The following is a 24,906-nucleotide window of genomic DNA, read 5'->3' as shown; positions in this document are numbered from 1 at the left end:
TGGAATTCCACGCTTGCTGGTGTGTAATATGTTAATTGAAAATATTGAGCTCACACAGCAGAATTTACCAGTGCCGTGCTTGTACCGAGCATCAAAACATGCAAAATACATGCCTTTTCCTGAAAAGAGATTTAGCATGCTGTTTTCTTTTTTAGATCATAGCTGAACTCGAGACAACCATTTCCTCTCTGACGGAGGAGAACAGCCGGCAGCAGCTTGCCGCGGAGCAGCGGCTCCAGGAAGTTGTACAAAAGTTGGAAGATGAGAAGCAGCAGCTGATTACAGATAATGACAGAGCAATCAAGGTAATCTGGGGATTTTAGTCACTGATGCTACTGGCTGTTTGAGGGTAATTAAAAAGTTCTGCGGTGGGCAGATGAATGCAGGTATCGTTCCTGTTGACACAGCGCTGGCTCATTCCATTCACTGGACCTTGGCTTTGATGTCGCTGGTGACTCAGGCTCGCTTTCCTCTCGCTGATCATACGCCTGCTGAAAACGGTTGGGTTTGGCGAGGCTCATCCATCCACTTCAGTCAAAAACTTGAAACTTTCCTGTTCTCTTTCTTTTAGTATTGTCTCATATTTTTTAATGTATTTTCAGCACTTCTGTACAGTGCTTTCAGAACTTGAATAAAATTTAGGTTGGAAATAGGAGAGTGTGTTCTTAAATTCCACTGGAAGCAAAGTCTCTGCTAAATACGAATGGGATAGAATATTTGTTATAAGTAACTTTTTTTCATTAGGTTTCTACGTATTTTGTATCAGAGTTGCATTCTCTGGCCTTTTTCAAAGCAGCTTTAAGAGGGTACAAGTTCTGAGTGTTTGGACTCTGTTCCTTGCTGCTTTTGCACCCTGATTCAAAGCACCTGCGGAGAATCTCACTTGCAGGAACAAGCAGAATTATTTTTTAAGCAATTTCCCTTTCAGAGTAGTTAAGAGCAGTGGGAGATTTTTGAAACTATGTAATCTACCAGGGCTGACAACCAGAACACTTCGTTAAGAGTTGTTGAGAAGAAGGAAATTCCTTTTTTCTTAGTAAAGACATTTACTAGTACAAACAAAGAATTACATTGTTAAATCTAGGAACTCATGAAAAAATGAACTCCTACAGTTTGTCTAGCTTTTTGTGCTGAAAAGAAACCATGGCAGTTTGTACATGCTGGAACTCTCTGATGTTCAGTTACGGTACAGTTAACGTTGTCCTCTACATTTCAATGATTTGCATAAGGAAATTAGGTTGACATTACTATCTCATCATCTGCAGAGTGTTCTTGTTGTTTAATGATTTTTTTTTTTCTTCAAGGAAAATGTCTGTCTTTATTTGTGTGTAAGAACAGAATTTTCTTTCTGATTGTTCTTTAGTCTCTTCTGTCAAAGGTACAACCATAGATGTTGGCTATAATCTGTTATCCAAACTGAATCACTAGAGGTAGCTTTTTTTATCACTAGGATCTGTAAATAGTCAAATCACATTATTTTGTGGCACAGGTGGATTTTTGCCGAGTAGGAAAATGTGCTGTTTGTCGTTCTCCACTTCTCGAGTGGCCACCTCGACATACAGAAACCCTGTGACGGTGGAAAAGTCTTTTGTGTAGTCAGAATACACTGTAATTCGACAGTTATCATGCATTATACCTTCTTGAGTTATATATTTGAAATATGTAGTTTAGACCTTTTACCATTTTTTTTTTTCTTAGCACCTAGTGGAAGTGCTACTGTTGAATTTATGGATTCCCCTAAACTAAATTACATTCAGTGGAAATAATTCAGTTGTTGGTAACAATAGGTTTTGAACACTAATGATGGTAGGTTGTATGAAATCCTTCGCCATGTAAACCTGTGTTCAGCTATTATAAACTTCATGTTGACATGATTACCTCCAAATGTAACGAAATACATAAAATCCACCAGGGAATTCCTCCCAGGGTTTGTGAGCAGTGTCCCAGAGAGATTTTAGCATGGGTGCTGCGAGTATGTTTTGTAGGATTTTGTCAACAAGAAGTTGCAGGAGCTGTTGTGCTTGGAGTTCTTGAATTTTGTTTAGTATCATTAATACTGTACTTCAACAAAAAAAAAAAAAAACTTCCTTTAGAACCCCTGATTTAATGGAAATTTCCTGAAAGAACCCCTGATTTAATGGAAATTTCCTGAAAGCCAGATACCCAAACAGAAAATTCTTCAGAAGGTAAACTGCTGTCTAGGCTTCTGGAAGCAGAACATGGTCTTTTTAGTACTGCATCGCGTAGTATTTTTAAGAACCACACATACTTCTAGATGAGCATATGCAGAAATACTTTGCTTTTTATTACCCTGGGGCAAAAAAAAAAAAAAAATTGGTTTTGATGAAAGTGGAATCCTAGATGTCCTGGAGATGGGGAACAAGATTTAACCTAGGGCAAGCTGAAGACCTTGAGGGATGATTAAAGAAACATTCTGAAAACAAAGCAATTCTTAATATAGCATAAGCCTTTGAGAAGACTTAATATAATATAAGCTATTAAAAAGACTATCGTTAAAAAATGAGCAGTTGCTAAATATAACATTGATTTAAACTAACATTGAGGAACAGATTGCAATTTCCTTTATATGGTATTGGGTGACTTCCTGTAAGACCTTCCAATTATTATTTCCTTTCAAAGGTAGAAATACATTTTTACGGAAACCAACTGGCTCTCAGAGAAGTTTTGGATTTAGTCGGTAAAGTGATATCCAGATGTGGATGCCATAATCATGATTTTGATGTTAATTCAAATTCCCAACTCTCTTTGCTAATTAAAGATTTCTAAGTTGTTATTATTTCACAATTGTATCTATGTCCTTAATTTTTTAAAATAGTTTCTTAAACAATAGTGAAAAATATTAAATTAAACTTTTAAGAACATTTTGCTTCTTTTGACAAACTAAAAACCCAATCTGAGCAACCCGTTTTTGCTTCAGATGGCCTCAGTTTGAGACAAATGCTTAAAGGACTTGGCATTCGTGTTACACCATCATTTGTCTGGCCTCAGGACAAGTCAAAGTTTGTGCTGTTGGAGTCATAAAATCAGGCTAGAATTTTGGCTCATTGCATTCCTTTCTTGTGGCTTGTGGGGATGCCATTGCGTTGCCATGTCTAATAGCAAAGACCGAAGCAGCGATGGTCTGACCAGGCGTTGAACAACCGAGTGTCTCCTGTCGCTGCCTTTTCCCTGCCGTTGAGTTTGAGCCCGTTGGGATTGTGACAGCGTTGGCACAGAGAGCGATCCCAAGAGCGCAGCTCACCGTTCGGTGTCGTGTAGATATCTCTGCTTTGAACTCACCAGGATTTGGGTTCTTTGGAGCAGAGAACCGGGATGCTGCAATCGGCCTGGCGTGGGCAGATCCAGCTCAGCTCACTGGGTCTCTGTGCCGTGCCTCTCTTCTCATGTGCTTGCTCTTCAAAGGTCAGGAACCAGTGGTTTAGACCATAGGATTGGTTGAGAGCACAATTATATGAGTGCCCTGCAGATGCTTGGAAAAGCTGCTGAAGTTGCCATGACTGTTAACCCATTTGTGATGCTCTAGACTGGGATTTCTGAAGGCATCCTCCAGTAAGGGTTTGGGTGCTGAGCTCCTGAGATGTCTATGCAGGAGCTACATCGGTCACTGAAGTGTAGTGTAAACTTATTAAAGCTAAATTTAAACTAGCTTTCTTGCAACCTGATTGCAATCTAGCCACAAGAACCCGGAGCTCGATGTAGTCAAATGGTCAGAGCATTCACCTGCCTTTGCTGCTGCTTTCTGCAGGGTTACTGGCTGGACTCAGCACAGCATAAAGTTGATTGCATTGTAGAGAAACCTCGAGGTTATTTATGAAATCCCAGCCTTAGCTTCATAAAGTTGATTGCATTGTAGAGAAACCTTGAGGTTATTTATGAAATCCTAGCCTTAGCTTTTGGGTTTGTTTTTTTTGTTTGTTTTTTTTTGTTGTTGTTTTTTCATAAAATCCTTTTGGATCCTGGGACTGAAAGTGCAAAACAGTTCCTGGGATTGGAACTGCAAAACATGTTCAGAGGATTTTAATGTAGAAGTTGATGGCCAAGTGGGGACTCCACATCAAAAAGTAGATTCTGGAAAGAAACGGATGATGGAGAGCACGCAGTGACAAACCCACAACAGAAAAGGGAGAAAATGAGGCTTTCTTGCCAGAGGAACCACATTTGTTGTTTGGCTCATGTTACAGATTCTAGGATTCTGTTATATCCCCTGAATTAACACCAAAATTTCATTAGCAAAACATGGTTTGAAGATGACATATTTCAACACTTTGTGTGTCAGCCAGCTTATGATCAGATTAATTCTGTTAATAAATAAGACTTAAAAGATTTCTTGGAAAGAATGTCATATAATAATGTTCCCCTTCATGTGAAAAATTTTGAAACAGTTGTTTTTCTTATGTTTAAAAATGTTGAGAGGCAAAAAAAATCTAAAGTGTATTTTATAGCCATAGCAGAACAAAGGAGAAAACTTCTGCTTTTAAATTGTCTGGAACTAGGTGGGCATTGAGTATTCTCAACATCATCATATATTTGTTAGATGCTGTCGTATCTTGGAGTAAAAAGATAATTTCCTCTATGCAAAGGTTGGACTGAGTTTTATCAACACAGTGAAACTTCTCAATGCAACGATAGCAGGATGTGCTGTAGTTATGCTTTGGTCCATCCTTGTGTGGGGTGCTCTGTTTCCTTTTATTCTGGAATACTGTTTCTATGGGGGGTGGGTTTCCATCGATATCGCTCTATTTTGGCACGTCATGCCAGCACACCCTTCTTCTGGCATTTGCATAACCCCCCCTCCCTTTCCTGTTTGGTTCCCGCTAGAAGTAAAACAAATTATTTTAGACCTTGGGATGTTTTAGAGCATTCAGAACATTTCTCCAAGGGCCCCTGACAGCTTTGTTTCCAGAAAGGAGCTGTCAAAATATACTGATGGTATTTACAAACCTCTCTAAAATGCAGTGTATTGGAAAACTGTGGGTTTAAAAATTTTGTGAACAAGCTACTCTTGCATTTACTTATATTTCATTATCAACTACATTTATTAGAAAATTCCACTTGAAATTACAAATAACATTTTGTACTAAAAGCAAAAGCACATCAGAGCTATGGGAGCACTAACTGAGTGCCTGTAGTCCTGCAGGAGTATTTAGCCTGTTGTCCTCAAAATACCTTTTGGAATACCACCATCGTCCTCTGCAATGGCCCATGTTGGTTTTAGTAAGAAAGAAATAATTCTAATTTGTTGGTTTAAAAATCTTGAACAGAGCTAACTCTCAGTGTTCTGGATGTCCTTCTTAGTGCTTGTTGAGGGAGGAGGAGCATAAAACCTAAACGGACCTGATCGAGAGCACAGAGAAGCAGCATTTTTGGTCCTGACTTACAAATGGGACACTGGAGGGTAGAGCCTTGACTTTGGCCAACGTTTGGAGCAAAGATGGAAATTCCTGAGCTCCGGATCCGTGTGTTGGTCGGTGCGTCAGCCCTTCTGTGAGAACAGTTTCAGGATCCAAACAATAACAAAACCCTACGGTGCTGTGTGGTTGGAGAGATTCTGGAACTGAGATCGCCCATTGCGAAAGCCACATCTAACGAGTAGACCTGGAGTCTTGTCAGACCCTTTGGAGAAAGCCGGGCCAATTCAGCCCTTTACCTTTTTGTTGAGGATGCTGACAAGTTTCCAAGCTGTGGCAAATAAAGGGGGAATAATTTCCATGTTCAGCATTTTCTTTGTATTTACAGCAGAAAGACTAATGACTGGTGCTCAGAAGGCTGTGACCATGTGTAACTGATAGCACTGGGGATGTTAATTAGGAGAAAAGAACCCGAAAGCTTAGTGTAAACTAAAAATGAAAATCTAACACTTCGGGTAAAGTGAAGACATATATTATGTCAAGGACTTTTTGTTCAGTGAGTCTTGACTTGCTCTCTTCTCCAGCATACATTGATGAAGCAGGGTTCGCTCTTATACTCTAGATTACTACTGAATAGCTGCATAATATACTTTACCAACATTATTTTTAAGCTTTTTAAAAAAAATATTTTATTGTATTTTTATTTTAACTTGGATGAAAGTATTTGTTTGGGGTTTGGGTTTTTTTTAGCTAAGAGTGCCTATGAAAAGGAGGTCAGCATTTCGCAGTTGAAGCTGACACTGACTCATGTCTTGTAAGACATCTGGTCAGAACACGCATTACTGCTTGTGATGGTTCGATGCCTGCAGACATGCCAAATGCTGTCAGTCACTGGAGATCTTCAGAGATGTGTATGTCACAAAGCTCTCCAGAGTGATCTCAAATCCATCTAGTTGCTTTTGTGGCTGAGCATTACCATGATAAACTATCCGGCATGGTGAAATAAAGAGTTTTAGGGGATCCTCTTGATGTTAAATACATGGAGTTGTTTTTCATGGATCTCTATTCCTTTGTCACTGACTGCAGTCTATAATAATGCTAATAACTCTGCAGTGTCTTTTATTAGCGGGGAATTACAAGGCACCAACATTTGTACCTTAGCATTGTAAAGCAGCCATTGGAATTTACCAGGCAAATAACATTACCTTGCCCATAATTTCCTATATTCTGTTTGATCAGCGAAGGAAATGGTGTCTTCCAGAAGGACAGGTAAATGAAATCTGCAGGGCTTGTATGGTTTTGCTTTCTCTTTTACCTGGGCTCCAAACTCTGAGGCACTTGTTTTTCACAGTCTTTGTTTAGATGAATTCTAGTCTCACCCCAGTTCAGTCTGTTAGAGAAATGAGGGTTCAGCCCCGAGCTTTTCCCCTGCTGCTCGTGCTCATGCTCCTGATTCCAGGACACGGTTATCTTTGAAAGGCTGTATTGACACGTCCATGATAAATGGTAATAAAAACAGGCTTATTTTTGTGTTAAGGTTAATAAGTTGTTAATCACAACTGAAATTCTAATTTTAAGAACTCCTCTCTCCTTTTCACACTCATATCTCTGTTTCTGTTGCCACAGAAGTTATTTCATTGTCTGAAGCACAGTACCTTCTCTTCAGAATTACAGGGTTTCAGATGTTTGGCCAATCAGGCAATGCGAGTGGCTGAGCATCTGTAAGTACTTTATAATATCTTTGACATGCTTTGTGAGACAAAGAATTGAGTCATCTTTTTTTTCCTGCAGCAAGCTTTGCACTCTGGCATTTTTCTTGACTTTTCATGTTTCGACACATTGAAGAACTTACCATGGCCAACAGCAAAATCAGACTTACAAGTTTTATAAAAGACGAGAATTAGTGCTTGCCTAGTCCTCTGAACTGTGCTCCAGTTTTGTCCAGCAGGTTTAAAAGTTTGAATTTTCACTTTTTCCTATATTTTCATTGTTTTGCTTTTCCCCGAGAAGGCACTTCACTGCATGAAGTCCTTTCTGTTCTTTTTTAGCCCTGGAAGGGATGCCCCCTTAACATCTACCGGTCTCCAAATGATGGAATTAAAGATTCCATAAATGCAGAACAAAATATAAGTCTTATATAGCTAAGCTATCAGTTTCTTTTAATGGGGTGGACTGCACTAATTCTGCACTGGCAAAATGGCAAAAAGGAATTCAAAACAAACCATAAAATTCACTGCTTTTAATTGACAGGACAGGAGTAATAATACTGAGTGGGGTCCTAAGTGCTTAGAAAGGTACAGAGAGAACACTCTTATTAGTAAGTGTTGAGTAATACTGACATAAGCCTACGCAGCTAATAAAGAAGGGCAGACAATGTTTATAGCTATGATATAAAATTAGCTTTTTTAAGGCCGCTGTGATGGTTGCAGTTTACTGTTGCATTTCAAAGACGTTTTATTCTCCAAAGAGCCCAGGGACTTTTATGTGGAGGAGAAAGTGGTGCTTAGAAAGGCAGAGCTGGGGAGGTACCCAGAAGTTAGGAGGCAGACTGCCTGGGAGGAAGAGCCTGTGCTGAAAAGTCTGGGACTAGACTGGAGAGAGGAAAAAAAAAAAAAAAAAAGATAAAGATAAAAACAAGTGTCTAATGTCCTCCAAACACAGGGCATCTGTAAAACAGTCTGTGCATAGGACTGTGTAGACTTTCCAAGGGCTGTTCTTTGTTCCAGTTCCAGTGAGTTCCTGGAACGCAGCCTCGTTCCCTGCTCCTGGAACAGCCGTGACTGCAGGGCTTCTCCAGCCGCGGAGGTGGAAACACAAGATGTGTGAACTATATATTCAACCAACAAAAGATTGCTGGAGAAAATGACATCTTCAAAGCGAACCTGCCGGAGTCCACAAACATTTATTACTCTCTAGTAAAGATTTTTAAAGCCTGGCACGGTAACACAAGTTGCAGGGTTTGGCAAACACAGATCTGGGGATGTGGAACCTGCTCTACTTATCAACATGTATTTCCCTGAAATATCTTTCTTATGCTGTGGCTGATCCCAGGAGCGAGCCCACATAGCACCAGGTTGCACTGGCTGATTCCAGCGTGCCTACACAATTTCCAGTCTTTGTGTATATATTTTTTGCAAAATTGTATGTTCTGATATAAGTTGCTTTAGGTTTTGTGCTGGTCATGGTGCTGGCTGCTCCAGGGGTATCAGCAGGAGAAAGTCACTGAGGGTTTCAGCTTTATACATTAAAACGTTCTTGCCAAAATGAGTGTTGGCTTTAGAAATCTTCAGATTCCATTTAGAATTTTCTGCCGGCTCTCCAGCTTTACATGTGACTGAGCCTCAAGCAGATCAAATATCAGAGTGTTTTTTAAAAAATGACTGGCTAACACTTTTGAATGGCAGATCACAGTGAAATAGAAATATCTTTGTTAAACTTACCATTTCCATAATAGGCTTTTCTTAAGCATAACAAGAGAAATCTGGTGATTCTGCTACAAGTCCAGGGTAACTTTTTACCAGTATTTGAAGGCAGGGTAGCAGTAGAATGAAGTGGTCAGTAGCACTCTTTACAGTTTCTGGAAGTCATTGCCTTTATTTGCTATAACTAGAGTATTTTTTTCCATACAAAATGAAAATATCTATTGTTTTCTTAGCATTAAAAGATTAGTTACAAAGAGCTACTAAAGGAAAGCCAAAGCTGCCATATTTCTGCCACTTTCTTGCATCAGTGGAGTCGAGAAAAAAGGAACTTTCCAAGTTACTGTAGTGTACTTGAAAAGGAAAAAAGTATGCGGCGACTTTTATCTGTGTATTCAGTAGATCAGATGGCAAACTCACCCAGACAGCCTAGCGGGAGAACAGCTTCTGCTTTTCTCACTAAGCCCTGAGTGGTGTGAAGCAGCACCAAGTACGACATCAAAAGATACCAATATGCATCAAGTGTAAAATTTGGGTTTTTCAAAATATCTGGCTAATTAGCACAATTTGTATATTTGTGAGTTCTGGCTCTGACTTTCTCACAGTTTCATGCTCGGCAGAAGTGGCTTTTTCATCTCACAAATTTATGCAAGAGGTTAAACCTGCAACTACTGTCACCAAACCTGACCCTTGGATCCTTGATATGAACCTCTCCTGTTTCCTTTTAGCATCAATGGCCCTATTGTGCCTAGCTAGAAAATGTGAGATGTAGCTGTTAGCCAAATTTTTTCTAGAAGAATGAGATCATTTTAATTGAATGTTATTATCAGCCAGTTCTTGTGGTTTGACATGGATTCAAAATGAAGCAGTTCATCTGCTTAAAGAATGCGTAGGCACTAATGTAACTCAGTAAGTTTTCAGATGCCTCCATCCTAAGGGAAATTGGTTTGACTTGCCCTTCAGTGGAAATTCTGTGTACTATTGGCAGCCCAAATACAGCACTAGAGTCCAGAAACAGAAAAAAAATCTACTCCTGCATATCGTACTTTGCTCCTTTTCCCATTAAAATTTGTATTGTAAACATGTCCAGTTAGGCTCGGTACACCTTGTTGCCTTGCAGTTCAAGGAAACTGTCTCTGTGTGTTCATATAGGACATGTGTACATAAGAAGGTGGAAAATCTAGGGTAGTTTTATTGGAAACATACATTATTCTTTGAGCCTTTTGCGTGTGGATTCTGCACTTGATGTGCGTACTCACAGTTTAGGATGCCTTCCCTAGGAATGATTTATTGCTGCTGATTTATGATGAACAGGATTTGATATAATAAATATTTTATTTGTTGACCCTTGAAAACATGTGTGGAGAAGACTGGGGCCTTGAGGCCGAAGCTTATGGGGAAGACTGGGAACCTCAAGGCTGAAGCTTTTTCTTAAGCTCTTCTGTGCAGGCGGCAATAGTTTTGTGTCTTTGGCCTCCTTGGAAAGCCTGAGGTCCTCCAGCGAGGAGACTATTTGATGGAGCAAAGAGAGTTCACCTGTTTTCTTCTTCAGGGGTCTGTCTGTGAAATTTATTCTCAGGAAAGTGAACTAAGTGTTGCCTACAGGATAAAATTTAGGACTCTAAATGAGCTTCTTGGCAACGTCCCCTTCAAAACTGCCAGATAACAGAGAACTGGAAGAGCAGCAAAGCCGGGATTAGTCAACACAACAAAAACCTTCCTCCTCTGACACAACCGCGTTTTAACTACTTCTGTTACTAAAACTGTCTCTGCTTATTTTAGTTCAAGCTTTCACAGCACTGAAGTCAATAACTTCAATGAAGTCAATATGTTTATCATGATGGAACCAAAGCCCTCAGCACTGGTGTGCATTCATGTGTGACTCTGCTCCCCAGTACAACACGGTTCTCTGCAGCAGGGAGGACACCTGTTGGAACTGCCGTCACCAGCTTGGCCAACCAACCAGGAGACCCAGAATTTGCCTTTCTAATGTTGAATATGTCTCCTGCATCTGGCACCTCGAGAGAAATATATCCTCAGTGAAAACCCCAGGTTGCCAATTATGAAGAATTCATTAAGATCTGCTGAAGTTCAAAGCAACAAGGCCAGTTCCTCGCAGGTCAGGGCAGCTCTTCTAATGGCTCCTGCTTTGCCTCCAGCAGCAGCTCATCTCCAGAACCTGTTTATTTTTCTGCCAGGACTGTTGACAGGTGAATGGAGGCACATCAGATCACCTCACAAGTAATTTTCTGCTGGAAACCTATGCCCTGAACATGCCATTTTCCTGGCCCAGCGTGGGATGAGATCATGGGTTTCAAACCTGTCCGTGTTGGCCTTAGAAGACAGAACATGCCATGCGCCATCACTTCTCTTCTTGAGATCTCCCAAAAAGTCACAGCTCAGTTTTGCACCAGGGTTTGCTCTCTGACAGGTGAGACCGTTACAAAAGAATAACGCTTGCTGTGTGGGGAGAAGGAGAGCATCACTCCATCGTGGTCCTGAAAACAAACCAGATCGTCTGTGAAACAAAAATGGATGAATGCAAATTCTTCTAGAACCAAATCAGGAGAAAACAAAACAGTCCCTTTTCCTGGGAAATAATAAGGTAGGACATGTCAGCACCAAAGCTTCGTTCAGATCTGCTGTGGTTTAGGAAAGCACAGCGCTTGCACTCTTGCCAAATGGGCAGCAGTGCTGGTCCAGAATTCATCCGGGCTCCTGAGAGTCACTGTCTCGGCAGTGAACATTTTAATTCCAATAGAAGGTTGTACTAGCTCTCCGTATTAGAACTGTTGAAAAGGCGTTAAATCCTGAAGTGCTGTAACATTTTGCCTTGTGTTTTCTACGTGACTGCTCAGGGACCACCCAGCTATGTGTATGTGGGACCACGGTCCAGCTTGACCCTTTTATTCCTGTTGCCAGCGGGACTCCCTTCTCCCCCAGCATCCACCCTTCCACCACTGGGATCTAACCTGGAGGGGACCCGGGAAGAGGATGTGCTTATCCAGGGTGGGACGATGCCTGCGGGCGATCACCCGATCCCTCGCACCCGCACCAGGAACTCCGGGCGCTCTCCGTGCGGCTGCTCCCTTCCAAGCTTGTTATGTAAGAGAGGGCGAAAGTACAAACAAGAGAAAACTAAACATGAAAAGTGAGTTTGTTTGCTTACTGAGAAGCTTGGGAGTGGCAGAATGAAACTGGATAAATAAAAATTCAGGCTACCAAACGTTAGATACCTGCAGGGACACCTGTGAAATTGGACCAAGCCAGAACTCTGCAGGCAGCTTGGAGGAGAAATCTGAGACGTGTATTGGCTCTCTCTGGCTTCAGAAGAAAGCATTGCCTTCCTCGATATGGCTGTATTTAAATTCCTTCTATTTTTATTCCTAATGTTTATATCATTCATATCATTTACAGTTTTGCACCTGTAATTCAGGAAGGTAAAACAGCAATTACTGCAGACTATAGCAGTTTGAATCATATCAGAGGATGTTAATTGTCTGAATACCTGGAAACACCTCCGACCACAGCTGTGCTCAAAGCTCCAAGGAGCAACTCAGACCTTTTCTTCCTCCTACCAGAATAACTCATCACTTCTACTTACATTTGTGTAAATCCAAAAAGCAAGGAGGACACAAGAAAATGGGAAGTGAATGATGGACAAAGAACACAGTGAGGTCTTTGCCCTCACTGGTAGCATTTATACTCGCCTGAAGTGTTTACCTGCTGCTTTTGCCTTTCTCCTGACCTCTACCAGCTCTCCCCTTCATCCTGAATCCTATGGAAATGTGCATTTGCAAGTCAGGTTTGGCATTGCTGTGGACTCATTTGCTAGCTCCTGTCTCTAATAATCCAGCCTTCGTGGCTGTGTGAGACGGCTGATGTCCCTTCTCTCTCTGACTTGCTGTTTGCAAAACCTGCCTCTGCAGAGGACAGGCTTATCTGTGCACCCTTATCAGATCCTGAAACTAGAGCAAGATTTATGCACCTTTAACAATACTGGCATTCTTAGTTCTTTCACGCTACACCATATATTGTTTTTCCTGCTGTTTATGTCTCATTTGTGATAAGGAAGAGTTTTTGAGCACACACAAAGTAGCTGGAAAGCTCAGCTCTTTGTGCTGCACAGGTCTAATGAGAAGTTCGTGTGGAGCTGCACAAATGAGAAACCGGTGGCGCTTTAGAACTTGATCTGTTTTCTGTTATTTTTAATGCTTTCACATTTTAAAAATGTCATCCATATAAGAATATTTGAAACTACTTACATTTAAAAAAAAAAAAAAAATAAAGAGAGAAAATGAAAAGAGCCTGCCTTCCTTTTAGATGTGCCAAACAGGTTTGGCAGTCGTTTGCTCAGCATTGATCAAGCGTTGCTCAGCCAGTCGAACTCTTGTAGCATTTTCTACCTGTGCCCAAACGTTCTCAACAAGCATTTGTTGAAACCAGAAGACACCAGTTGGGTTATTTTTCTTGTTCAGAGCATTTTGGATGATGACTGAAGTGTACTGTGGATCTCAAGATTTGTCAGTTGTCATTCAAAAGCCTGAAAGTCCCGTGGAAGATAAACTGCAAAGGTTGGTTTGGCTGAAGGAAAATAGAGGTGGCTGTGCTGGGTCAAACTGGAGTCCGTCCGGCTCCATTTTCTGGGATATGGTATCTGATAACAGATGCCCAGGGAAGAGCAGAAGAACAGGTTGAAGGTTTGGGGACATGTCCTCAATATACTTTCCCATTCTCCAGCAGAATGCCGTTAGGGGAGATGCTGTCTGTATTTAATAGTCTTGGATGGCTTTTTGCTCTGTGGATCTGCGTGGCTGGTCTTTGAGTCCTCATGCCCTTAGAGCTCGTGATGGTCTGAGGCAGAACATCTCCCTCTGTATGGTTTCTAAGCTTGCTGTACCTTTGGGGATTATTTTAACTGCCTTGTCAGACCCTGTGGGAGTTCTTTGGAAGGAAAAGCAGAAGGATATCCTGGGGATGCTCGTTAGGTTCACAAGTAACTCAGAAAATTCTGCTGTGTGGCACTGAGATCCTCTCCTGTCTCTGCATTTCCACGTAAGACTTCTCTGCCGCAGCAGAAGGATCCACTAACTGGATCAGCACAGTCTTTTGGCCATCATTCAGCTCAAAACTGGGTCAAAAAAGATGTAACAACAACAAAAAAAAATCAAAACTCCATTGAAATCAGACCTGCTTTGTCACAACTGTGACAAGAGCTCTTGATATTCCATGAAAAGTTTATCTGAGACACAGCAATACCTTTGGCAAGTGCTTTTGCCCCTAGTTTGCCTGTATATAAGTTGCAGCTGATTTGTTACCTGTATTGGTGAAATTATCAGTGTAAAAGATCAAACGGAGGGTGTAGGTTTCAAGTGCAGCCAAGCAGTTGCCTGTTGCAGTGATGCTCGTGTCAGGGGTCTCTACCAGGGAACCCTCACTCCGGTCGTACCAGGGCTGGCTTGGAGGGGCACACACCTCCTGGAGGCTTGCAGACCAACATCATCCAATATGCAGCAGTCCTCAGAGGTGCAAAAGCGATTGCTTGTAAGGGAAACATAGACAATAAATTTTAACTAGACAAATTCTTAGTTTTTTACTGGTGAATCCAGTTGAACCAAAAAGATTACGTTAGGGCTAAAGAAATAGGGGAGCGGGTACTCTCAGAAATGTGTTCTGCAGGAATTAGAGTGAAACGTTCTGAATGAAAAGCTAGCAGAAACATTTAAATAGGTTGTGGAGCCTGATGCTGTTCTTTGCTACGTGTATATATGTCCTTCTATCTAAAATATTCTGTACGAGTATTCTAGAGCTCTACTATGGCAGGAAAAACTTCTGAGGAAGCTGAGCTAGATCTTAGCCATGGCTAATCTTGAAAAAAATATGAACTTAAAGGATTTTAGCAATGTTTAGAAACATTGGCATTATGACAGCAAGTATCTCTGTCATAACGTCATATGATTAACTAGATCAGAAACATTCTGGGATGTTCTGATCGGTTATGTTAATGCGTCTTTTAAAAAGTATAAAGCTAGTGCTCTATAAAATAGATACTTGAAAAACAGTTTTCGTTTTCCTCAGGCTAGTGAGATTAGAGTTTCGTAATCTGTTTGACCAGCTGCAGAGGACGTTCTTTTTCATTTTTTCTTTTTAAGTAAATGAGCTTCATCTCAACATGATTAAAAAAAAAAAAAGAAGAAGAATCAAGCTTCAAAAAATGCTGTTTTCACACATACTTTTAAATGAGAGCAACGGCATTATCATGTCTTGTTGCAAATGTAATTGGGTTGGAGGTCATTAAAGACTTTGAATAAAAGAACTTCTAAGTTTCCAAGTGTGCATCCTCCCCTGTCAGGCAGGAATCATCCCATTTTTGGCTTACAGACATAATTTTAGAAAATCTTACTTTGCTGCCTTTCGCATCTTGCGTGCGTTGGGTGTGCAGCCACTGTTGAGTCAAGCTCGCTCTTGTTCAGTTCAGAAAGGAGTGGTTTGCCTTGTGAGTTAATGGTGTTGATTCAAGTTACTTTGAAAGGTATAAAGACATTGTTAGATTTCTTTTTGTGGGTGTGTGTAAGAGAATGTGTGCTATTTTCCGTAATGGGAGAGTTCCAGCAATGTTGGGCAGTCTGCTAGTTCACTGCACAAAATAATTTTATTTTTTTTTGTTATTACTGGGAACTAGATTAGCCGATTGATTAGAAATATCTGAGCCTTTCATATTTAGTTTTTAAAAGAGCATAGCAAAATAAGATGCTTTGTAAAGCCTGGTATAAGTGTTTATATTTCCAGGTCTCCGTGCATCTGTGACGAGAAAGGCATTTTAAGGAGACATTTGTAGAGCACCAGAGGTCTCCTGGAACCTCTGGTCCGTCTCCAGGTGTAAAGTTTCCGAACACCCACTTAAAGTGGCAGTTTGGTGATAAACTTAGTTGGGAATGAAGCCCCCGGCGGCAAGATTACCTTGTTCAGCAAGTGATTGATAAATCTGCTTTATCATGAGTCAGGCGTTCTCTAAATCATCGCAGGAAATTCTGCCCGAACCCCTGATGTTTGTTTTTGCAGAGCTGTTGGTAAGAATAGAGCAAGCAGCAAAACCAGATGTTTTACTCATTAATTTTTATTCACAATTGCAGTTTTTCACTAGCGCAGCGTATCCATTGACGCGACGTTTTAGACATTCTTACGACATAGCATCAAAAATTCAAGAAGTTGTCTGAAAATGTTGAAGCCGACATCAGGTCTTCACAGGAAACCTGCTCCGAGAATGGCAGACTCCTTGCCGTTCCCTTTGATTGCAAAGTGTTTAATAAAAAGCAAATTAGGAAATGAAAATTGTCTCGTGGATCAATCAAGCGCAGCAGTTACGCCTGTTCAGCATTATCTGTCAGACATTAACCTGATTGGGAGTGTTTTATTTTGTATAATAGTCTCAAAACTAGACTGAAAGGCTGACTTAAAAATTACCTGATGTATTTTGTGTGTGCTCCGAGGCTGATAACAAACTCTGCAGTTCAAGTTTTAATAACTAGGGGGAGGGGGGTGGCTATATAACTTCAAAAGGTTTGTGATAAGTGTTTTGACAATGCATCAGCTGAACATTAGGCAGAATCTTGGTAAATCCTCTCGTAAGTGGTTTAAAATGGAATTTGGAACTTTTCCTTTGTGTGTGCTTAAGATGTCATGGAATCTTTGGGTTTAAAAGATTCATTTTATCTGGTATATGTGAACCATTGGTGGTTCTGTCTGCACCTCTGAGAGTGAAAGGGGGAAAAAGTTCAGCAGTTTTCTTCTTTCGGTAACTTTTGCCCCTGCTCTTGACCGTGAAACTCATGGAGGCTGGAAAAAAAGGAAAAGCCAGTTTTAAAGCATACTAACAAAAGTAAATTATATTGTAAATCTTCCGAGCTGACAAGCTTTCTGAATGACTTCATCACGACAACCTTAAATGTCCTGGTAATAGACAAAGCAATGTTTGCACATGGCAACTGCTTGTTGGCTTTTGTGGTTCGTTGAGAAGAACAGATGAAAGCGAGTTTATTACTGCTCTTGGAACCTTGCCTCCCTCCCTCTCTCCTATCACCTGAGCCACTAAAAACAAAGTGAAAACAATTCCTTCCTTGGCTTCCCCTGAAAAAATTGTCTAACTTTACGATTTATACTTGTTTTCTTTGAATTTTTATCTTTGCAGGACATGCTCTGCCTTAGGCCATCTTTTGCGTTTCAAAAGAGTTGAGTTTAGAGTGCCGTGCAGTGAAGCCCTGACTCAGCAACGTGCTTAGACCCTTGCCTAATTTTAAGCCCATGATTAGCTCTGCTGGTGCTATAAAGGTGTTGTAGGGATATATGGCTAAAGACTTTGCAGAAGAACGGTCTTAAAACTTTGGTCAGCTCAACTAGATATTTAGAGAAAATGCCAAAACCGCACCAAAGTCTTACAGGAGCAAAGCAGGAAAAAATATGTGTGTTGACAATCCTAACAGTGCTCAGGGAGTCTCCAAAAGACACCAATCCAGATGAATTCTGATTGAAAAAGTGTTAAGGGGCTGCTCAGGAACTAATGCTGATGATCCACTCAAGAGCCAAGGTATATATTATACTATACCGCTGATCAATCTCTTCCCTATGAATTGCGAAAAATGAAAATCGTGTAGTATTAGAGCCTACCACACTGGAAAAATGTTTGCATATATGTTTCTTTTATGTTAAGTGACCTACTTTAAAAATGTTTCACTTCTACTAGAGAGACTTGATTTTGTTCCTAGAGTCAAATTATTATTCCATTCCTTCCCAAACCCCTTTCTTTCTTCCCACGGTCCCTCAAGGCAAGAAATTGTTATGCTTCACAACAGCATCTCCTACTAGGAAATCTCAGAGGTAATGTAGACCAGTGCAGAAAGGAGCTGCTTGACTCCTGTGAATAGGCAAAGCCCACAGCTCGCGTGGTTTTGCAAGATCTCTCCTCCCATTTTGAAATGTCATCAAAGTGGGACAGATTTCCAAATGTGTCCACTGTATGGGAGTTCACATTATTCCAGGTGGGAGCTGATGAGTTCTGTGCCTTTGGAAATTACCCCTTTTATCTGACTCCTGAGCAAACAAGCCTTTTTTTCATCATGATAGCAGAAGATGGGTAACCAGCTCTTTTAGGGACACATTTCAAAAGGAACGACCATTTGCATTTTCATTCCATGTTGTAATTCACGTTCACTCTTCGTGAAATAGTGTTTAGTGCTTAAAGCATGTAGTAGGCGTGAAGATTCCCAGATTTGCTGTCCTGTCATTGCGTAGTAGGACACCGTGCAGACTGGGTTTTGCAGGACGTCTCTCTTCCCCCACCCATACGTGGTTGGTAACAACTTCGCCCAAGTAGTGAAGTTGAACTGATGGTAAAAGGCTAGGAGGTCAGCGGAAGGAAAGTATTAGAGAGATGTAGAATATCGCTTAAGGTGTTTTAATTTCTGTTGCTGAGGAGCAATAAAGCATACATTTTCTGTACAGTCATAATAGTCGTTGTAATGTTACCTGTAGGATGGAACAATAATTTGTATTATTAAACACCATAACTATTTTCAGTATAAAATAACAGAGAGGTTTTCTCTTCTGTTGCAGTAATGTTGGTCCCTGCATATAGGTTGTGGAGAACTTTATTTGCAAAAACAAAGCTATTGTTTTAACAAAAACCACAGAAATTTTGCCTTTCATATTGAATCAGTAGCATAATGAGTAGTGGAGCAATAGTTCAACATCAAAGGAGACTTCTTGGATATATAGTGTGTTGCAACAACAGCGAAAAAGTTCCCACCAGAAAGGAATTTTGCCATATGTGAACAGCAAACATATGTATTAGGTTAAAACCATAAGATTTCCTTTGCTTTACACCAAAAACAAGAGAGAACTTCAGTACAGTTTTCAAACGGTTCTGCGCTGGAATGCAGCACGGCGAGGGAGCAGAGCCCGAGGTTTGGAGCAGTGTCAGGGGACAAAAGCTCTATGAAAACCCAAAAAGCGTTGAGGGTGCACCAACAATTTGGCTCAGACATCACTATTTCCCTTTTTTAAAATCCGGTTGTTTTACTCTGACTCATGGTGTTACATCAGTGATCTTCACAGATGTATTTTCCCCGATTTATTTGCAGGACTAGTAAACCCAGACAAATTTACTTGTCTCCATAAAATATTTTAGCAAAAAGAATGATTACTTTGAAAATTCTGTGATTAATTTTGGTGGGATACTTGGCCTGTTTTATTTGAATAAGACTTGCATTTGACACTAATTGTGAGACCACCTCGTATAAAGGAGAACTTTTTGCCCAGACAGACTGTGCTTCCAGCTTCATGGAGAGATAAAGATACTCAAGACTGAGCATTTTGATGATGAATTTTAAAGCATCTCCATATATCTTTCTGGAACAAAATTTGATTTAATTTTTGTTAACATTCGCATGGACTTTCTTTAAAGTTCCAGAGCTAGGTTTTCTTCTCATGAACGGGAAGAAAAAACACATCAATGGATGTAATTTGAATTTAGAAGGCACTTAAAGAGGGGCCTGCATTCAGAATTATTGTTGGCACATGTTTTGAGGATGTAAAGTGGAAGCTTTCGTCTGTGGGCATTAGTAAGGAGATAATTAAAACTACAGTAGGTAATTATGGTAGCTTTTATAACTGCATCTTTCATTAACTAATTATATTAATTTGGTAATGTTTGAAAAAGTCTTTGAAGATGAAAAGTGTTAACTATTACTACCTTTAGTTGTAGTATTTCTCTGCACCAGTCATAAATATTGAGGTCTTTTCTTGATACAGATGCACATCCCTGTGTGCGGGGTTGCTGGTACAGCCAGTAAGAATTCCGTATCAAAAAAAGACTCTGCCGTTATGTGGCATAATCTGATCATGATGAGCAGTGACTTTTCTGATGACACTTTTTGTTTCAAAGTGAAAATACGTTGGGGTTTAACATTTTTCAGAAGATTTTCTTTTCCTTGTAAGTGTCACTTATTTATTCAACCCTCAGCACTAGAGAGATAAATCCTTGTGATCCCAGACTTGCCAGAAATCCAGTCCTGTCTACTATCACGAACACACCAAAAGTAGGAAATTATTTCAGATTGAAGAAGCAAAACATCACAGCTTTGTAAATACAGTATCTTCACAGTAATAGTCAATACCAAATAATTAAAAATAATAATGATTTCTGTTTATTTAATTCCTCCAGAACTTAATTTTTTTTCCAGGGAATCCAACACTTCTTTTTAAAAATACCCTGTGGTTAAAGGATAATCAAATCAGTTTTCATATATTAAAGACTAAATCCTTCATATATTCCCATTTCATACTTGTTCATGTGATTCTTAGAACTCTTTCTCTTACCAGCTTTTAGTTGATTTAGATTAAGCCCTGTAACTAATGCCAAAAATTTATTCCTGCCTTGAAAAGGGATTTTGTAATGCTGGCATCGTACCTTTTTGTCTCTCTATGGCTCCTTGTCAAAACTATATGGTTTACAAGTTGGATTTGGGTTTTTTTTAAAAAAAAAAACAAAACACTTTTGCAGCCTGGCACCCAGGAGCCAGGCTGAATTCCTCTGATCTCGTGCATCATCCCAACACCTCTGCGAGCTGCCCAGGCCAAACTCGGTGCTACCTCCACATGTGCTATTCTCTCGTCTCCAAAGTCCTCCAAGTTACCATGAACAGAGCTGGGTTTGAAATAAACTTCATTAAACATTTTGCTGGTGATAATCAAACCCAAACAGAATAGCAGGGGAAAAAAAGTGCCTACCCAGAAATGCAGCTCAGATGGTCCTGTCTCCTTTCACATCAGCCAGTACTCAAATATTTAAGGTATCACAGCGACGGACTCGTCCACAGCTCCGCTTGAGGTCCCAAAATCTGACCCTAGTATTTCAGCAGTGTAGTCTCGAAGCCATTGCTTTTCCCTTCCATCCTTCTAATGTCTCTCAATGCTGTATGCGACCAAAACATTTACAATATGATTTTATTTTAGGATCCTTTCCATTTTTATAAATAAATCAAATGAATGTTCCTTTTATACAGCTGTAATTCACCCACATTGTTGCAGCAGAGTTTATTATCTCATTTACATTTTTAAGTGCTTTTCAAAGTGTAGGATATCTGGGCTGGAAAGCAAAACATTTCATTTCTTTGTTCTCAGGCCAACACAAAGCACTTCCAAGGTCAGGTATGGTGTAGACTTTCAACAGCAAACATGTTTACATGGCATTTGAAAGCCAGTTTAACTGAAAAAAAAATACAGTCTGTATAAGAGTGATGTAAGCCAGCTTAACAAAGCTGAGGGATGGGGATTAATTCTGTACCTGGAAAAATTTAACTTAATACGTTATGCTTTGTTTTCCATTCAGGAAAAAAAAGCCTCTGACACTGAAAAATTGGCTTGTTTTTTAAATTTTTTTATCCCTATTTCTCCATCTCAGCAGTTATTAAACATACGCTCTGTTACTCTTTGGGCAAAATCTGACACTTTGAAGCTGCAGAATAAAAACTGTGTTTCTAAACACAACAAAACCAAACCCATTGTTTAATTTTACAAAAGAGATGTTCTGTGGTGTAGCTGGGGTAAGTCCTCTACTGTTTTTAGAGTATTCTACATGACAAAAGCTTCTGTGTTAGATACAGGCAAAGATTTGAGGGTCCTGGGTGGCTTCAGAAGCAGCTATCAGCATTCAGGCTCTGGCCACTCCGTATGAAGCTTTTTTGACAATAGAGAGAATTCTCAGTGTAATCTTCAAACGGGCGCATTATTCATGACATCCATCATGATTCCTCCTAGAAAATTAAAATTATGGGCAACAAACTTGCCTACTTCTAATTACTATTTTCAGAGCTAATCGTATGCAGGAATCTACAGCAACCATGAGATTTTGATGTTACTTTTTTTTTTTTTTGGCATGGCTTTGATCAAATACTGATCTTTTGGTTTTACTTTTTTGTCCTTGTGCTGATAGAAAAGCTGAAATATCCAAATAAATGCTGAATTACTCATGGGACATTCTTTATACACAAAAGCAAATTCTAGAAAGCGAGCGGTAGGAAAGCTGGTATGCAACACAGCAGTTGTCCAAAATTTTTCATGATTGATCAGCGGAGTTAGTCTTTTTTTTTTTTTTTTTTTTTTTTTTTTCTGCCATCCCAATACAGAACGTACCAACAGCTAGTTATGATGTGATTGGAAAAGTCTGTAACTTCATACAGTGTATTCAGGTTTGGACAATTCATGAATGAACATGATAGTTTGCTACACCTATATGCTATAGCAAAAATACCTGATTTCTAAATTGTACTTGTTTAAGACATTGTCTGCTCTCATAATGAAACAAAGTATGTGTGCTCCACACTGGCAACCACTATCTAGCTTGGGTGGACCTAACAAAGACTCTGTTATCTGAATTTCCCAAATTAAATTACTTTAAGATGCATTGCAAACCCTGAGATTTAAAGGAACCTCATGTTTTATTCTCTGCAAAATATGTTTGTTGTAAATAAGGAAACTAAAAAGGGAGAAATGAGGAAAGGAAACAGCAGAGCATCACTTCTCTTCTTTGCTACCATGTGGTTGCTTGCCTTTACCAGGAACAATTTGAGATCCTGTTTGATATTCAGTACTTGCAGATTTGTGTGATGGAGTGTGATATGGATCTGTTATCTGAGACAAGTATGTACATCTATAAACATTCGTACGTATACGTGTGTACATGCTATCTCTAGACCGTCTTCAAAGCCATGTGAAAGAGTGAAAGTTGCTCTTCAGCACAAGGAGGGAGTCCGGGTAGGACGAGCGATGTGTAGCGAGGTTTCCTCCCACCTTATTCTCCACCATGCCAAGCGATTTGGACTGGATACGCTGATCATGTGGAAATAGCAGGAGAAGATGGATCATACTCTGTAGTTTATCCAAAATGTGCTCTGTGAACGCTCCCAAGAGCCGTCCTGTACGGGTTGTGTCTGGACACTCTGGAGTTATGGCAGGACTTTTGTCAAATTAATTGGGTCTTTGGTGATGTTTCGGATTTCTACATCGCTTGACCTGATCATTTTAGTTATTAAATCAAAGTATGCTTGTTTGTGTTTTACCTTACAAAATCAGATGTACAGAAAGAAAACAAAAAGCCTACCATTCACACATATATTTCATTATATTAATGCAAATTCCGGGTACTGCAAGACTTGTTGCATATTGAAGACGGGTTATAAATTCAAAGCCTGGATTTCAACATTTCTCAGAAGCGGTGATAGCATAAAAATCCCTGGGCAGATTTGAAGTTCATACTTGGGTCTGGTTAAATTTTTTGGCATCAGAACATGTAATAGTCTTATAGCTGTAAGACTTTAAAGTTAATGCCTGGCATCACTTCAAAACAACGTGGAAGATCTATCATAAGTAGTCCTCTTATCTTATCTCAATAGCAATTTTATCCTGTAAATGATTTGAGAGTACAGTATTTCAGTGCTGTGGAAAAGACCAAGGGTTTTTTCTGTTAAATCTTTGTGCTGCGAGTGCTTTTAATGATCCTGGTTCATGTACAGGTTTTCTCCTTGGAGGAAGCAAACGTTAACGGTGTCGCATGTTCTGCAAAGCGCTCTGAGAGTCTGGGGACTAGCTTGTCTCCCCTTTCCAGCCCGCTCTGCAGAACGTTTCTGTGCAGCTCCGCTTTTTAAAAAGCGACCCTGGAGGCACCTTCAGTGTCATTTCCAGCATATCTCCAGCGCGGGTCCCTTCCCAGGTCCAGTCCTGACCCTGCGCCACGCTTTTCAGCGGATGGGTAGCAATGCCCCGATTTCCTGGCATACAAAAGATAACTCAAAATATTCCCTTTCTGCTGCCACGGCCGCCTCTGTGCTGGTGTCAATCTACCATCTGCATTGTGCACTTTGCTTCAAGTCAGCACTTGCCGCTAACAATGCCTTTATTCAAGCTGACAACATAACTAAGCTGTTAGTAAATGTGTAAGTAAATGTTAAGTGTGTATTCAAACATTCAACAATGACTAGGAAACTTAAAAAAAAAATCTTTGAGACTTTGTATTGTTTGTTTGGTGTGTATCTGTTAGAAATAACAGAGGCTATCAGTTCCTTGGGGCATGACTGTTCTTTTGTTAAGCGTATAACAAAAAGATCAAGGCTCTGAGGGACTGCCGTAGTAAAAATAAATATATAAGAAGAACAATAATGACAAAATAAATTTGTCAATGCATTTTATGAGGTCGGTTTAGAAGTGATTATTTCTAAACTAAATAAAGACTGGATAGTTGTGGTAAAGTGACATGATCATAATATTCCTTTTATTTGCTGCCATGTATATACTTCATTTGTAGATCACATGCTAGACTTTACTACAGGGCGGGAGGGGAGCCCCTCATCTCAGTGAGCATCCCGTTTCAATAATATGGAATACATTTTCACTGCAAATTCCAGACATGGTTTTCCAGAAAGAGGATTATTCTTCTGGCTTAAAGGAAAAGTTATTGGAACACTGCAAAAGTGTTCCTAGGATGCAGAGGTTGTACAAATCAAACGATCACAAAAATCTGAGACATTGACGATTGCAAATGCATTTGTTGCGATTGCAGCATTTCCATTTCCCTTTGAGGATATTTATTACATTTGTAGTATGAATACTTGTAGCCTATGATAAGGTAGAACTACTGAGATTTAACTACTCCTGTTCAATCAATGGTCCTGCCTGTCCAGAATAACTTACTCAGTAAGGGTGGCCAGACTGGGGCTGGCACGTCCCAGCAGCTGCCACGTTTGGCTGGAAGGAACGGTAGCTGAAGAGCTGGACTGACACCGCACTGTTTTCTTAACCAGCTCATTGAATTATATTACCTCTAATTTTTTCTGCCAACCCGTGTTTCTCACGTGTGTTTTGCATCCATTGGTATTGTTTCAGGCTCTACAAGATGAAGTGGAACGTTGCTGCAATCAGGCCCAGGCTGCCGAGAAGAAGCTGCGACGCAGGGAGCTGGAAACCCAAGAGCAGGTACCGGGTGCTGACCCCCCACTCCTCTTCCCCTGGGCAAGGAGGTTCTGTGCTTAGAAATCATATCTTGCTTCAAAGTGAAAGCACATATTTTC

At 40.1% G+C, this 24,906-nt stretch overlaps 1 protein-coding gene across 1 annotated transcript in view; it reads left to right on the top strand.

Annotated features, from left to right (window-relative positions):
* Positions 1 to 24,906, top strand: part of CEP112 (centrosomal protein 112kDa) — a 164,719-nt gene that overhangs the window by 121,807 nt on the left and 18,006 nt on the right. Inside the window, exons 22-23 of the mRNA XM_010086425.1 lie at positions 156 to 305; positions 24,722 to 24,811. Coding sequence (XP_010084727.1) covers positions 156 to 305; positions 24,722 to 24,811 — 240 coding nt within the window. The remainder of the gene's footprint in view (positions 1 to 155; positions 306 to 24,721; positions 24,812 to 24,906) is intronic.

Source organism: Pterocles gutturalis, unplaced genomic scaffold, assembly GCF_000699245.1.
Source record: "Pterocles gutturalis isolate BGI_N339 unplaced genomic scaffold, ASM69924v1 scaffold4436, whole genome shotgun sequence".
In the NCBI taxonomy this organism is placed as follows: domain Eukaryota; kingdom Metazoa; phylum Chordata; class Aves; order Pterocliformes; family Pteroclidae; genus Pterocles; species Pterocles gutturalis.
Note: the sequence above shows the minus strand (reverse complement) of the source record. Positions and strands in the feature narration are given on the sequence as shown.